General features: G+C 39.0%; 3 protein-coding genes across 3 annotated transcripts; 2 read left to right on the forward strand and 1 right to left on the reverse strand.

Annotated features, from left to right (window-relative positions):
* Nucleotides 1-73: 73 nt before the first annotated feature.
* LOC133530358 (RNA-binding protein pno1) lies at nucleotides 74-4,377 on the reverse strand. Its single transcript, XM_061868267.1, has 3 exons — nucleotides 4,007-4,377; nucleotides 3,209-3,371; nucleotides 74-439 (listed from the first exon to the last, which is right to left on the reverse strand). Exons 1-3 carry the CDS (start codon nucleotides 4,240-4,242, stop codon nucleotides 95-97), a joined length of 744 nt encoding a protein of 247 aa, XP_061724251.1. The 5' UTR covers nucleotides 4,243-4,377; the 3' UTR covers nucleotides 74-94.
* Nucleotides 4,378-4,617: 240 nt separating this feature from the next.
* Nucleotides 4,618-11,687, forward strand: LOC133530352 (NADH dehydrogenase [ubiquinone] 1 alpha subcomplex subunit 10, mitochondrial). The gene is made up of 5 exons (XM_061868262.1): nucleotides 4,618-4,731; nucleotides 4,803-5,539; nucleotides 6,937-7,110; nucleotides 9,257-9,472; nucleotides 11,544-11,687. The coding sequence occupies exons 2-5, from the start codon at nucleotides 4,835-4,837 to the stop codon at nucleotides 11,646-11,648; spliced, it is 1,200 nt and encodes a 399-aa protein (XP_061724246.1). The 5' UTR covers nucleotides 4,618-4,731; nucleotides 4,803-4,834; the 3' UTR covers nucleotides 11,649-11,687.
* A 2,870-nt stretch (nucleotides 11,688-14,557) lies between these two features.
* LOC133530354 (uncharacterized) lies at nucleotides 14,558-16,267 on the forward strand. Its single transcript, XM_061868264.1, has one exon. It carries the CDS (start codon nucleotides 14,998-15,000, stop codon nucleotides 16,174-16,176), a length of 1,179 nt encoding a protein of 392 aa, XP_061724248.1. The 5' UTR covers nucleotides 14,558-14,997; the 3' UTR covers nucleotides 16,177-16,267.
* Nucleotides 16,268-16,790: the final 523 nt, after the last annotated feature.

Raw genomic sequence — 16,790 nt, forward strand, 5'->3', positions numbered from 1 at the left:
ACCGACAAAATCGCATCGCAATCGCTGTTAGTAATTTTGAATACTCCTTAATTTATAAAATAAAACAAATGAATGCATAAATATATTTTATTATCTACATCCTCTGCGCTACCCTATTAGCGACATTTCTCAAATTTCCATACACCTTTGAAGGAGGCGATCCCATAATCAGGTTGCATATAGCTCTCCTAGCCAGCGCAATGTTCTGATAGCTACCCAGAATATGTATCTTAGAGTCTGCGAGTACTATTCTGGTTTTGGTGACGTTTTCGATGGTGAATTTGGTCCGTCCTGCTTTGCCGGCGAGTCGACCGATGGCGCGGCCCAAGTGGTCGCCTTGGAGAGTCTTGACGTCTTTGATTTCGAATGATTCGACAAATAAGTCGTCTAGACGTAGGAGCGCGAGCGCGTCTTCTACTTCGAAGCCGTAGATAAAAGCCTGGAAAAGGAATAATAATATATTTAGGCCGTGATATGAGACTGGTATATGTCTAAGACCGCGGACTGGACGCATGTTGCCGCTAACGTCCAAAACAGATTCAATCAAGTCATTTTGATTGAGTTGCTCGGCTTGATCAAAATGTATAGACTTGAATGATTCTGTTTTGGGCAACAGCGGCCACGGCGGGGGTAGCCGCGTCCATTCCCCAGCCTAACCCCCTTATTCATAAACGTGTACTAAAGTTACGATGCCGCTAATAATCGTTTGTCCCTTTCCATCATACCAATACATCGGATAGGGACAAACGAATTATTAGTGGCATCGTAACTTTAGTACACGTTTATGAATAAGGGGGTAAATGTTTACTGCGAATCTAAATTAATTTTTATTTAGTTATAATGTTTATAAGTTCAAAAAATATCTAGGATTATTCTATGAAGTAAATCTGATCAGCCATTAAAAAGCGGCCAAGTGCGAGTCGGACTCGCCCATGAAGGGTTCCGTACCATTTATGACGTATTAAAAAAACTACTTACTAGATCTGGTTCAAACCAATTTTCGTTGGAAGTTTGCATGGTAATGTATATCATATATTTTTTTTAGATTTTTCATTCCGTTATTTTAGAAGTTACAGGGGGGGGGACACACTTTTTTTCACTTTGGAAGTGTCTCTCGCGCAAACTATTCAGTTTAGAAAAAAATGATATTAGAAACCTAAATATCATTTTTGAAGACCTATCCTTAGATACCCCACACGTATGGGTTTGATGAAAAAAAATTTTTTTTTTTTAATTTTTATGACGTATTAAAAAAAAACTACTTACTACATCTGGTTCAAACCAATTTTCGTTGGAAGTTTGCATGGTAATGTATATCATATATTTTTTTTAGATTTTTCATTCTGTTATTTTAGAAGTTACGGGGGGGGGGGGGGGGGGGGGGACACACTTTTTTTCACTTTGGAAGTGTCTCTCGCGCAAACTATTCAGTTTAGAAAAAAATTATATTAGAAACCTAAATATCATTTTTGAAGACCTATCCTTAGATACCCCACATGTATGGGTTTGATGAAAAAAAATTTTTTTTTTAATTTTTATGACGTATTAAAAAAAAACTACTTACTAGATCTCGTTCGAACCAATTTTCGGTGGAAGTTTGCATGGCAATGTATATTATATATTTTTTTTAGATTTTTCATTCTGTTATTTTAGAAGTTACGGGGGGGGGGACACACTTTTTACCACTTTGAAAGTGTCTCTCGCGCAAACTATTCAGTTTAGAAAAAAATGATATTAGAAACCTCAATATCATTTTTAAAGACCTATCCATAGATACCCCACACGTATGGGTTTGATGAAAAAAGATTTTTTGAGTTTCAGTTCTAAGTATGGGGAACCCCCAAAATTTATTGTTTTTTTTTCTATTTTTGTGTAAACATCATAATGCGGTTCATAGATTACATCTACTTACCAAGTTTGAACAGTATAGCTTTTATAGTTTCGGAAAAAAGTGGCTGTGACAGAATCGGACAGACAGACGGACATGACGAATCTATAAGGGTTCCGTTTTTTGCCATTTGGCTACGGAACCCTAAAAATGGGGTGCATTATTTTTCTAGGATCATGTGTTGGAACTGGAACACTATAGGTTTAAAAAAATCTGCTACAGTTTTATCTTAGCTTAATATATATATATATATATATATATATATATATATATATATACACCGTGTTTTTTTTGATTTGCGTTAATTTCGAGGGTGCATTCCTGAGCTTAAATAAAGTAACTTTCTCAAAGATACCGATATTCTAACTAACTCCATTTCGGAGATAATCAATCATTAATTTTTATCTTATAAGACCCTTACGAGCGTGTACACTTGCCTTAGGGCCTGTTTACTTATTGATTAGTGTTTAGTGCGAGTTCATACATTTGCTACTAAACATAAGTACTATCTCGGACGATCGACGTTCGAAATGACATTGATATGTCACAGTTTTCAATTGTTTGGTTGAGTTAAATGTAATGCCCGTGTTACAACAACGCTATATGCAACATTTAGTTACTTTTATAAAAATAAAAATAGTAAAAAAAACAAAAAAAATTTTTTTTTTTTTTATAACTAACTATGCCATTTAGTTTCCTTAAACGTACTTACCGAAACCCCGGAGTTAACGCAATTCAATAAAAACACGGTGTATATATATTTTTATTGATTCAAAAAATTTACACAGCATTACAGCGAACGAATACACTGTGAAATTTATAATAGATAGTATTTATACAACCTTGGTACATGATACAGTCTAGAAAGGAAAAACAGAACAAATGTAAGAAAGAAGACTAATACAAGACAGAAGATTCTCACTTATCCATCATCCATTAATATGACTTACATGAGTTTTCTTTATTGATGTTTGAAGATTTCCCACATGTTATGTGGATTTGACTCATAAGAAAATGTTTAGACTCTTAGGCTCAACCTTAGATTAGACGTACACAAAGATTTGACAAAACAGTTGCATACTTACATAAGTTACAAGTGTGAAGATAGCTTTAACCTTTTTGATGCCAATAACGGATATATCCGCACCATAGGTCCAATGCCGAAGACGGATTAATCTGTCACAGACCACAGACCAACATAGATCTATGAGCAATATAGAGTTCAATTTCAGTTTTGACACTTTGGTGATGTGGCGTCCGATTGACAGCTTTTGTGTTTGACACAGCATCGAAAAGCTTAAGTCTGGAAACAATGTATACCTTGACAAAGTCAGCAGCCTTCTGCAGATTGGCCACATCTTTAGTCTCCGGGCCGACCTTGATCTCCACATTCCGGGTCTTGGTGTTGAACCTTACTTGCAGGAACAGATGCTCCACGATTGGGGTGAAGATCTTCAGCCAAGCCTCTTTGAGTGGGGTGTATCTGTGGAACAATGGATAAAGAGTACATTAAATATTTTCTTTTCAAGCACACCAATATATTTTAAGCAACAAAAATTCATTTCATAAACAAAATGACAGACACATGGTTCATCATAATCGCCAACCCTGACATAAAACTGTCATATGCCAAGCTCTAATGCGGGTTGTATTTTATATACATTAATAATTAGCATGCTTTAGCATGTTGTTCATAAAATGTACAGTCACATATAGAAATATCAAAAAGAAAATTCCTAAAAATATGTCCTTAGTGCCTATATATTATGGTGTCTACATGTTTTTGGCACATTGTCCATATCTATATTTTCAGATATGACTGTGCATATCAAAATAACCATTTTCAGATTATGGGTACATGTTTAAACTTGACAAATAGTGAAGAAAGAAAGTCTATTCTATGCTACAAACAAATAAAGGCTAATAATCAATCAATTTTTCGTGTTATGGCTCCATCAAGGTGTTGATGATTCTGCCAATGTCGAGGTTGGATAAGACACGGCTAGTATATGAATCTTATTACGGTCATAGACAGTGTTCGGTGGAGTATCCGATCTGCAAAGAAATACAAATTACGACTAAATAGCCAGACGCAAGTGTTCTTTTTAGAGGTTATACCTGTGAGCGGGGACTGGAATTTTTCTCATGTTAACTTTGGTCTCGTTGGGTTCCTGGTTTTTCTTCGACCTCTTTGCTTTAGGCCTTGTGTGTTTAGCTTTCCCTTGGATACCATTGTGCTCTTCAACCTCCATAACATCCCCTGATTCGGACACGGCTCTTCGCTTCACATTTTTAAGCTTGATTGGATTCTTTGCGGGCAGAAACTCGTCGACACTTATATTCTCAGTCTCCATTTTTGTTTATTTATTAGACGGCAGCACTTAATAATACATATGCAGAGAGATAATATTAATATTTTATTTATTTATTTTTTAACCACAATCTCACATGGTTTTCAAGTGACAGGATCTGTCAAAAAGACTAGTGCTGTAGAAAACCGTACTCTTCTAATGTACATCCAAGTACTTTCATGAGCGTTTATGCTAGAGACTGGAATAGCTTGATTGTTTTCTTTTTTATCACAAGTCTTCAAATTCTTATAAATTAAGATAATTAATTCAATTTTATCTTTAAAATCCACTAACATTCTATTAAATGATTAATTAAGGGTTGAATAATTAATTTCAAGTTAAAAGCAGGTACTATTTTCATGCTGTTTTTTGAGATTAATTTCGATAAATGGAAAATTATGGGGTCTACTGTCACTTCCATCCGAATAAGCCTAGACTGTGTTATGTCACAGTTTTAACCAGACGAATAGATTTTTATTATGATTATTTGAGGTAAGAATCACGTTTATTATTTTAATTTCATATTTTAAGACGTTATTTAACTACAGTAGTTTCAATTACAGGTATCATCACAGGACGATACCTCAAAACCAGTATGGCTGGTTTAATAAAAACCTCGGTAATCAAGTTCATCAGGCCAAGTCATGGGGGTAAAATAGCCGCTTGCGCCTTCGTGCAGCAGCGCAACATCTCTGGCAAAACGCTCCGCGAGTCTCTACCCCCGCAGCCTCCGAAGAAGGCTCCTTTCGACTATGAGAACAAGGATTATACCTGGATCCGCAGTCTCTTCGACAGGACCACGCACCGCTTCGATGAGAACTCTAAAGTGATAGTGGTGGAGGGCCCCGTGGCGGTCGGAAAGACTAAATTCGCCGCGAGCCTCGCTGCGGACCTGGGAATGAAGCATTTCCCTGAAGCTAACATGGACCATCACTACATCAGGCCGAATGGGTGTGATCTAAGACAGTTTGACCCTTTGGTTCCCGAGGACACTAGGACTTTTGATCATAAGAATTTCAATGAGTGCCCGAATCACCGCTTAGCTGGAAACTTCCAGATTATGACATACATTGCTCGCTACAGCCAATACATAGACGCTTTGGCTCATCTTCTCAACACTGGCCAAGGAGTGGTGTTGGAGAGGTCTCCGTACTCTGACTTTGTATTCCTGGAGGCTATGTATGCATCTAAGTACATCAGCAAGGGTGTCCGCTCAGTGTACTATGAGCTAAAGAACAACACTATTGAAGAGCTGATGAGGCCCCATCTGGTAGTGTACTTGGATCTTGGAGTAAGCCAGGTTAGTATGTTACAATTAATTCACTACAAACTAAAAAACATTATCTTCCTTTTGATGCAGTCAATAAAATGACCTTATTGACCTTACTTATAATTTGTATGTGTATTACACAAATATTTATACATTTATTCCTAAAATGTAATGTTATTGTATGCCTCAAACAAGTTTTTTTTAATTTTTCTACACATGCTACTTTCAGTTATTAGGTAGTGAGACTAAATCAACTTTATCAATTTTATTGTTGTATTAATCCAGTGCGATGCCCACAGAGCTGATGGTGGTGCTGGGTGTACCTTACCAATAATAAAAAAATCTTTGATTTTAATATTTTATTTAAGCAGCAGCGATAACTGACCCCTCCTGCATAGAAAATATTTTTTTTGCATATTTAGCCACATAATTAAGTTTGATGAAGTATAAATATTATAGGACATCACAGATCAACTTAGCCCCAGTCAATAAGGCAATAAGGTGTTGCCACTCAATAAGGCAATAGTAAAGCTCAATAAGGCGTTGTGGCAAAGAGAATTTCAAATAGAGGTGTATTGTCAAAGAAAACTTTGTAGCCACAGTAGATTTACTGCCATCTTTCAACACATGATTAAATTTTTAGAACGCCATTTGACTTTGATCCTTATTCTTTCACTGATTTGTGTTAAATTTGTTAATTATCAAAAAGTGGCGCCATCTAATAGTTCAAAGGCTTTCGGCTTTATGGCGCATCATTTCCAGCGATGGCAAGATGGCGGTAAGATGGCGCCATTTTTTGATATTTGACACATATGAGTGAAACAATAAGGATCAAAGTCAAATGGCATTCTAAATGTTATAATCATGTGTCGAAAGATGACAGTAACTTAATTTCCATTAATTTCAAGGGTGCATTTCTGAGCTTTAATTAAGTAACTTTCTCAAAGACACCGGTATTCTAATTAACTCCATTTCAGAGATAATCAATAATTTATTTTTATCTTATAAGGCCCTTAACAGACACTTGCCTTAGGGCCTGTTTACATATGGATTAGTGTTTAGTACGAGTGTATAAATTTTATACTAAACATAAGTACTATCTCGGACGATCAATGTTGGAAATGGGATTGATATGTCACAGTTTTCGATTGTTTAGTTGAATTAAATGTAATGCCTGTGTTACAACAACGCTATATGCAACATTAAATTACTTTTTATATAAATAAAAAATAAATAAAATATATATATATATTTATTAACTATGCGGAGTTAACGGAATTCAATAAAAACACGGTGTATATGTGTGAAATTTCAGCTCAATTGAATAATGGAAAATGGGTCTAATTTGGCTTGCAAGATTTGACCTGAACATAAAAACTTGCAAGTTAAATAAAAGCTTGTAAAAACACCTGTATTTATATTAACAGGTCCAGGCGGCGATTCAGAAGCGAGGTCTCGACTACGAGAAGAGCGGCAAGGCGCTCACGACCTCCTTCCTCACCGAAATGGAGCGCCAGTACAAGAACAAGTACCTGCGCGACATCTCCACCCACGCTGAACTGCTGGTGTACGACTGGAGCGGCGGCGGCGAGGTTGAAGTGGTAAGTACAGTTGGGATTTCTTTTTAAATACCATAAAAGTGACAAGAGTACGGCTCGTGAACATTTGCACCAAAACTGATTGTCAAAGTTAAATTTGTAGCTACAGTAAATTTACTGCTATCTTTCGACACATGATTAAAATTTTTGAATGCCATTCGACTCTGGTCCTTATTATTTCACTGATATGTGTTAAATTTGTTGAATATCAAAAAGTGGCGCCTTATTGTAACTAGAGCATAGGTCAAAGGTATGGCACCATCGCTCGATGAGATTTTCACTTAGACCAAAACCATGGATTCACTGTGTTTAAATTTTTAGACAAATGCTGGTTCGTCACAGTGTAGTGCATCTTTGTTAGTAATTTAGTTCTGTGGCCCAATCCATACCACGGGACTCAGCTAAAATTCAGCCTGGCAAAGAAAGCTACAGTATAGTAGACTAAGAGCAACTCAACTGACGATTGGTGGACCTTAGTTCGTTGCAATAAGGCTTACGAATGTTGTTTTGCTTATTTAGCCCTCTCGCGCATGAGAGGAGGCCTGTGCCCAGCAGTGGGACGTATATAGGCTGAATTATTATTATTATATTAAAACTATAACTATCATAGGCCCGTTTTAAAATAGATTGTAATTTGTATGAAATAAGCAGAAGCCATTGGAAAATTGTTTAATTCCAAATTCAACTCCTTTTTTAATGGCTGTTACGAGTGTTACGGCTGTGGCAGTGTAGCTGTTTAACCTCTTAAGGCCCAGCCATACAAATGAAAAATTCAAAATTTGCCGTTAAAATTTGAACCTATTTTTTATCATAGGAAATAGAGTTGATTTTGCGTTGTTTGAAAATTGAACGAAGCAAAAGCGACTAAATTTAATCGAACTGAAGAAGTACTATAGGTAGGACCTTGGGTCTTAGGAGGATATTGTTTGTCTACAGTTAGGCAGTAATTCTTTCAGAAATTCAGAATCTGGATGCTGCAAGGTATCATCAAAGAGAATTGAGTATAGAGCAGCTAAGTTTACTGCCATCTTTCGACATAGGAAACTCTTTTTATTTTTATTTTATTCATTGAGAATTAGAATGACATATGGCTATTTGATCCATATTCTTTCACTTCTTCTTGTTCCTCGCGTTGTCCCGGCATTTTGCCACGGCTCATGGGAGCCTGGGATCCGCTTGACAACTAATCCCAAGATGTGGCGTAGGCACTAGTTTTTACGAAAGCGACTGCCATCTGACCTTCCAACCCAGAGGATAAAATAGGCCTTGTTGGGATTAGTCCGGTTTCCTCACGATGTTTTCCTTCACCGAAAAGCGACTGGTAAATATCAAATGATATTTCGTACATAAGTTCCGAAAAACTCATTGGTACGAGCCGGGGTTTGAACCCGCGACCTCCGGATTGCAAGTCGCACGCTCTTACCGCTAGGCCACCAGCGCTTTTTGATCCATATTCTTTCACTGATATGTGTTAAATATCAAACGGTGTCGCCATCTACTGGAGTATAGGCCAAACGCCATCAATTCGAGCATAATTTTTTGGTGTTTTATCGAGGCACGTTTTTTTCTGAGATCTTATTTATCTAATACGGAGTTACATATATATCATTCGTATCGTGTATTCATGTGAATCAAATAGCGCATAGCGCGCATAGACACTCCTTATGACAGCTAGAAAAAAAAAAAAAACAACGCGTTACAACAATAAAAAAAAAACTCCCGGAGTAGTGCCGGCAGAAGTGAAATTTTTGATATTTTGGAATGGTTAGGGAATACTTTTGCACGAATTGCTTTAATTATCAGTATAAAAGTACTATCATTTATGCATACATTTTCGCCGCGCGTTAGAAAGAGAGAGGGATACTTCCTCTCCTACGCCGCGCCGGCGGTCTACTGGCTTCAATGGCATTGTAACAGTTTTTCGATCAGGTCACGTGTCCGTCTTACTAATTTTCAATCTGACGAATCTGTCGGTCACGTGACCTGTCGCGAGTTTAACATTTTTTTCCCATCACAAAAAGTGCACAGCGCCGCCAAAGAAGTTTTCACTTCAATTATGGGTGTGGTTGTTCAGTGCCGGATATAAACTCTTTAACAGTTTACGTATTCAATTTTATTTAAATAAGAATATGAGTTATCTTTTTCTCAGGTTGTCGAAGATATCGAGCGTCTCAACTTCGAGCAATACACGGAGCGCGAAGAGCCTAAGATGAAGGACTGGCGTCTGCCCCGCGAGGTGGAATGGGCCGACCAGAGGATGCTGTACACCAACCAGAAACACTACCTCATGAACCTGTTCAGCATACCGCGGCTGGACGTGCCCGAGCTGATCACCGGCCCTGATGATGCTTATGAAAGGGAAAAGGTTAGGAGAATCTTGGGGGTTAACCGATTAAACTTAGCAATGTCTCAATAAAAAATATGCATGACCAGTCTGGCCTAGTGGGTGACCCTGCTTTTGAAGCCGATGGTCCTGGGTTCGAATCCCGGTAAGGGCATTTATTTGTGTGATGAGCACAGATATTTGTTCTTGTGTCATGGATGTTTCCTATGTATTTAAGTATTTGTATATTATGTATATCGTTGTCTGAGTACCCACAACACAAGTCTTCTTGAGCTTACCTTCCTTATAATATTTATTTTTATTTATGAGAAAGGAGTAAGATCGGATTTTTTTGCCAGCTGGCGGTCTTTTTACCGCGTTACAACCGGCTGACGATTCTTTAAATCCACATTAACGTCCAAACTATCATCTGACGAATTTCAATTGGGAGTCGATGACTTAATTTCTTTACGTGTTTGCTGCAATTCCAACCCATCAATGGAGCGGTAGCTGACATCCACGAGGGTCCATTATACATCGTCATTAACCAATAAACAAAACCTTTTCGACGCCGTGTCAAACACGTGCTGTCACTCGGACGCCACGTCACCGAAGTGTCAAAACTAAAATTGAACTTTATGCATATACACGTAAGTCTGTGTTGCTCGGTGGTCTGTGACGGATTAATCCGTCTTCGGAGTTAGACATACGGTGCGGATATATCCGTCATAGTCGTCAAAAAGGTTGTGTGCATCACGAAATGGGCCGAAATCAGCAAACCAGAATTCTGGTATTCTGTAAGGTCCATTCTGTGATGCCAAGCTTATAACTTAACGAATACGCTAAAGTAAGCTAGCTAAGCACGAAAAATTTAGTATATTGACCCGCCATTTCCTATCTCTATCGCACGTGCATTAATATACCTATTGTTGTCCCGCTTGCACAGTGACATTGACCGCCGGCATCATCGGCAAGACAGCAATATAATTATGCGCGATAGAGATAGCAAATGAAGGCTCAGTGTACGAAATTCTTCGTAGTTGTCTTCTTTATAGAATGAGCGCGCAAAGGGAAGTTCTTACATTCAACTTGGAACACACGGCTGGCTAGGGGCACGTCCCGGTATATCGATTTTTTTAAGCTGCAATTGCAGCATGGTTCCATTTTTATCACTTGTCGCTATGCCCGTCACTTTCGCACTTACATACTCGTTAGAACGTGACAGGTATGGTGACAAATGATAAAGAGCCGACCATCTTAGCCCTACAGAACTATCAGAGGATTGTTTGATGGACAATAACTTAAGTAAATTTGTTCTAATTTGAATGAAATTGGGTAAACAACACACATAAATTTACTGACTACTTTCACCTCATGATTAAAACTTATAGAACGCCATTTGACTTTGATACTTATTCTTTTAATGATATGTGTTAAATTTGTTTAATGTCAAAAAGTGGCGCCATCTAATAGATGAATTGATTTTAGTCATTAAATTATGAGCAGGCTCGATCAAGGGTATATGGGGCTAGAAAAGCCTAGAAGGCCAAAATGCTATTTGAGAGGGATCTTGCTATTCTGGTCATTTATTTGCAAGAAAGTAAAGTCGAATTTGGTATCAAATGAAAGTGCTCAGTTTCCTCATGTATAATATTGCTTTTTAATTTAAATCATTAGCAAGATAAACGAAATAAAATAAATATAATATAGGTATTTTACATTTCACAAGAAAGATTACGGCTTACCACAGACACAGTTCATGTTGATCTCTATGGTGACTTTTAAGGGCTCCACAGACCTTGCAATAAATCGCACGCCGTTTTCGATCCTTTGCCGACTATTACATTCAATTGATGTATCTTTTTGGCGAGCCGCGAGTAGTTCGGGGCGAACTAGTAGTTTTAAGTAACCAAATAATATAAAATAGTTTGTATATTACCGATCTATCGCCATGCATGATTTATGTATCCATGCCAAATTGCAGCTTTCTAGCACTAACTATCCCGGAGCAAAGCCGCGGACGGACAGACAAATGGACATGGCGAAACTATAAGGGTTCCTAGTTGACTACGGAACCCTAAAACGATTTTTACTAACGCGCAGCTGTTTTCAGGTCATCTACAACCATCCCAAGTTCGAGTACGAGGTGGGCTACAACAAGGACGATGGCAGCACGCTCTTGAAGAACAAGATGCCCAAGTACACGGATTATATCTAAATACAATGTTTAGTAGGCAATAAACTTATTTAAATTAGAGCTGGCATTTTATTACAGGAATCATCTCTTTTGAAATGATTAAATAATATCCTCACAACAACCCCCACTCCAAATAGTCGTTCAGCACTCCATTAAATAGCTCCTGAAACAACGCGCTACTCTCCACCGCGAAGGCGGATAAATCCGTACCCTCTTCATTATACGCGGGTTTTTGTCTTCCTCCACCAACACCAGAGGCAACAAACCCACCGCCGTCACTAGCCCTACCATGTTACATGTCGCCACGCGCGATCTGTTTGTACCTAGTTGGTTACTAAATTCTGTTACTGCAATAATCTTTATCTACATAAAATATACGAACGAAAGTTGAATAAACTATATATTAAAATGAAGTACACAAAATCAGGAATCACACATGACAATATCATTCAAAATGGCCTCCTCTGGCCTTGACACAGGCCCTCAAACGACGAGGCCAGTCATCAATAGTGGCGCACGATTGTCATGTCTAATTCCGTCACTGTCTTAACTATGGCCCGCTTGAGGGAGTCAAGATTTGTGTGGGGTTTAGTACAGGCTTTCTCCTTGTTCCTTCGAAACCAGGCTTTTTTCACTAAGTTATAACATCAACAAATTTTCACAGAAAAAGACATTATCTCCAATTCAAGAAACTTTGAATGATATTTTAGTCTCTAAATGCGATAAAGAATACACCTCGGGTTTGATTACCCCACGGTGTATAACAGTTCGTTGTATACTAGCCATTTGTTTTTGGCTAAGTTGTTGTTTAACCCCTAATGATAACCTAGTAACCGAAAGATTACAAAAACCACGGGCGTTAAAAGTTAAAAGTGTGACAAACGATCGAACTTAGCCACCGAGTGAAACACAACATTTTTCACCACACCAACTCGAGGAAAATACTAAATAACTGTACAACTTACAAATCAAATCCAAATGAAAGCTATTCATTTCAATCAATAGGGAATATTACGCAAAACTGGGTAGGTAGTGAGCGCCACTAGCACATACTGAGGGCCTACCGCGTAACATAAAAATCTAAACTTCGTTATTTGTCTCTCTATCACTCTTGCATATTCGAGCGAAAGAGAAGCAGTTTACGAAATTACGATTCTCGCGTTTCGCGATAGGCTCTCTGTAAACTAAACAAACCGCCTTGATGCAACTATGTCACAGTGAAAACTTGTCATCTAGGCCATAGTACCAAGGATGCAGGCGGCACTTCCTCGTTGTATCGCAATGCTTATACGTTGTAAGAGGAAGCCGCCAGCTACGTCAACCAGACGCTTTGCGACCCCATGGTCCCCATGGACCTAGAGTTTCAACGCCAAATGGTATTTATGTTGCTAAAAGTTGCAATACAACTTACATACTCATAATAACTAGTGGCTCTGTGAGCTGTAAACCTGGCGATAAAATTCATAAGCTTAAAAAATATAAAATATCTACTTCGTTGAATCATTATCACGGTCTCACGGTGTACTCACAAATAGACCGCGGGCCGGGAGCATATTTCGTCAGTCATCGCCTCCCGGCTGATACTTTGTCAGATGATGAGATGAAAACCGATATCCGGATGTATCGCGGTGGAAAGACCGAAGGCTGTAAAATGAACATGTAAAAAATACGCGGCTTACCATTTTATGTCCGCCAAGTGTGCCTAATGTGTAAATTGCGTAGCCCGTTTATGGCGTTTCAGGCGTTTCACCGGATGGAATGCTACATGAAAAGTTTCATGATTTGTTATTGCTATCATAAAAAGGTAAAGCGCTTATTTTTTACATGTTCATGCGACCAGTTGACGTTCTTACCATCGCGATGTAACGGCTGACGACTTTTTTAATTTACTATAGCATCTGAACTATCATCTGACATAGTATCAAACGGGAGACGATGATATTTTTTTTCGCGTTTCGGTGGCTGCTATTTCTCAGCCCACAGAGCGGCAGCTGACGTCCAGGAGGGTTCATCATATTAACCGTTAACCACTATACAAGTTTTCGCCCGGGAGGCGATTGGTCATGGAAATCTGTTCCTCGCGGTCTTAAGTGCCAAAGTTAAGTCCTTTATGTAAATTTCCACTATTTTAAACTTTTTCCAAATAACTAAATAACAGAAAAAATCCATCTTAACTACAGAACCTGTTCACAAAATTTCTCGAGTATCGGCTGAGAATTGCGACCTGTTGAGGAGAACGTCTGGACATATACGAAAGCAGTTTGCCCGAGTCAAAACGGAGCACCACGCAACGCAACTAGGAACATATAACTTTTATATGGAGTTTACATATTGCATAATATATAAGTCAATGATTTCAAGGCCTGGGTACATTTTATGGCGGCTCATTATCTTATCGTTCGTGTCCGAATACCTAACCACCCGCCGGAAGTGGTGCGATGGTTCTAGTACCTATCTCAAAATAGATAATTACGCATTATAGCTTTCATATCTATTAGTTTGGCAAGACTCGCTTTTGATTTATTCCCGAATCTATTTAGGTACATGTTCGGTGAAAGTTACTTACCCCAAAAAAAACTACAATTTTATACTTGGGTACGGGTATGTCATTACACATATAACACAATTTACTTGTGTTTAAGTATTTTACTTTCCTGGTATTTGAAATGAAGCAGTGCAGTGAGTTTACCTCGGGTGAATGCACCTTTCTTATTTGAACTATTGGCGCTCAAACGGAACAATTTAACACTTTTTAAGGCCTCTCCAAACGTCACCGATAATCACATGCGTTTTGCAATCGATCGATTGAATTCGTTGCTCATACCTAGCCAGCCGTTCGTTACCTAAAATCGTATTACACTGGCATGGTCTGTAGAAGCCTTAAAGGGACACTTTACCACGTTAGAACGTTCCGGGTCCCGGCCGAGGCGTCCGACAGTTAGTTTTCTACAGAAAGCATCACGTGATCACCGATCACCCGTCATAGAAAACAAAGTGTCGGAACCGACCCGAATAGGCAACTGTTTTGCAGATCATCTACAATCACCTGAACTTGGAGTACGAGGTGGGCTATACAAGGACGACGGGAGCACGCTCACGAAGAACAAGATGCCCAAATACATACACCCATCTACCTACATAGTACGGTAGCCATACAAGTTGTATAGAAAAGTGGATACTTATGTTAGGGAACCGACTTGACGACTGTACTACGGACAATGGCGGAACCCAACATTGAATAAGGGCCGACATACTCTTGGCCGGTTTTGTCCTATACGTTGCTGACCACAACTCAGATAACACATAGATAGTAGGTATAGTACTTATAGTCATCTGATATATAACTGCCTATTCAACAAGACACGAGACCATGATTGAAGCCGCAACCATGGAAGCTAAACAAACTCTGCAGAAATTATTAAAGAAAATAGCTGAGGAGCAGGAGTATGAGGACTACTCGGACGTGAAAGAGGCCAGCAATAGCGCCAGCGTCATGTCATCTCTTTTCCACGTCATGCTTCGCTCGGACGGCAAGAAAGATTTGAAACTTTTCGCAAAAGTCGCCGGTTGGAACGAAAATTTACGTAAACGTTTGGTCATCCACCCTTTTACTGCCGAGCTGAAGTTTTACAGAACAGTGCGGACACAATATGAGGAGCTGGAAGAAAACTGTAGCATCCCAAAGGAGCATAGATTCCCAATGCCGAAGGTTTATGGTAGCAGCGACGAGTACTTCCATGAAACTCTGGTGATGGAAGACTTGGTCGCCGAGGGTTATGCGGTCTTTGACAGGCAGCATACAGCTGACTTGGAGTACATGTCTACAGGCATCGCTGTGATGGCTCAGTTCCACGCGCTCTCCCTTGCTTATCACCAAAATTATCCAGAAAACTTCGCGAGCACTAGGGAAACAATGAAAATGGGCAATTTGAAACTGTGGCTTGAAAGCGTGATAGCAAAACTATTAGCTAACGCATGCTCAGCCGCCGAAAAGCATAAAGACAAACTTCAAAAGTACTTCGAGAATCCGGAAAAACTGTATCTACCACTCTTGAGTCACTACCAAGGAAGAAATGAAAACATTCTAGTCCACGGCGACTTTAAACCCAGTAACCTCATGCACAGACGGAAGGACGGGAAGCTAGAAATTGTCGTCGTGGATTTCCAGATGGTTCATGACGGGGATCCGGTCACTGATCTTATGTATTTTATTTTTACTGCTACTGATGAATCGCTGCGTCGTGCCCACTACCAAGAATTACTGGATCTGTATTATGAGCAGCTGCGGGGATCCTTGCTTAGGCTGCACGTCGACCCAGAGAAGGTGTACTCGGAGAATACTTACAGATCGCGCTTGGCAGAATGTAACATGTTAGGGCTAGCTATGGCTGTGGGTTTTCTGCCTCTGGTGTTGGTGGAGGAAGGTAAAGCACCGGCATTTAATAAAGAGGATACAGATTTGACTGCCTTCGCGGTGGAGAGCAGCGCTCTGTTTAAGGAGCGGTTTAATGGTGTGCTGAACAACTATGTGGAGTGGGGATTGTTGTAAGGTGTGTTTATGTTGTTTATGTTTTATATCCTGACGTTTTAACTTCCGATTCCATAAATAACGATGCTTTTTTAATTGTTCAATAAAAGTTACCTCAAGTAATATTAAAAGTTTAAATACTTAACTCTGTTTTGTAAGAATACACAATTTATTTTACTTTTCCCGTATTCCAAATTAAAAGTATAGGTAGAATGTTTACCTTGGGGGAAGCCCACATTTTTCACTCGAACTACTATTGCCTGTAAATATCTCGTCAGAAATGGGGGTATTTTCCATCTCTTGTTGAACAGTTGATATTTAATATATCGCAGCGGACAAGGTGTACACAAATATCTGAACACGCATCTATTTACAAAGCGTTAGAATGCGTGTTCAGATATTTTTGAGCATCTCGGCCATTCCGATATATTTGATGGCGACTGAACAATCACACGCGCTCTTCCCAAAGCGTTTTTATACTGTCTGGTCCGATATCGGATGTAGGATACATACAAGGGATGTACAGTCAGCGTCAAATACTTTGTAGCAACCAAAGTAGTCAAATACAATAGATCGTTACACCATATATTTAGTATGGTGTTCCGAACTATTTGGCCACTTTGACTGCTACGAAG

This window comes from Cydia pomonella, chromosome 22, assembly GCF_033807575.1.
Source record: "Cydia pomonella isolate Wapato2018A chromosome 22, ilCydPomo1, whole genome shotgun sequence".
Classification (NCBI taxonomy): Eukaryota; Metazoa; Arthropoda; class Insecta; order Lepidoptera; family Tortricidae; genus Cydia; species Cydia pomonella.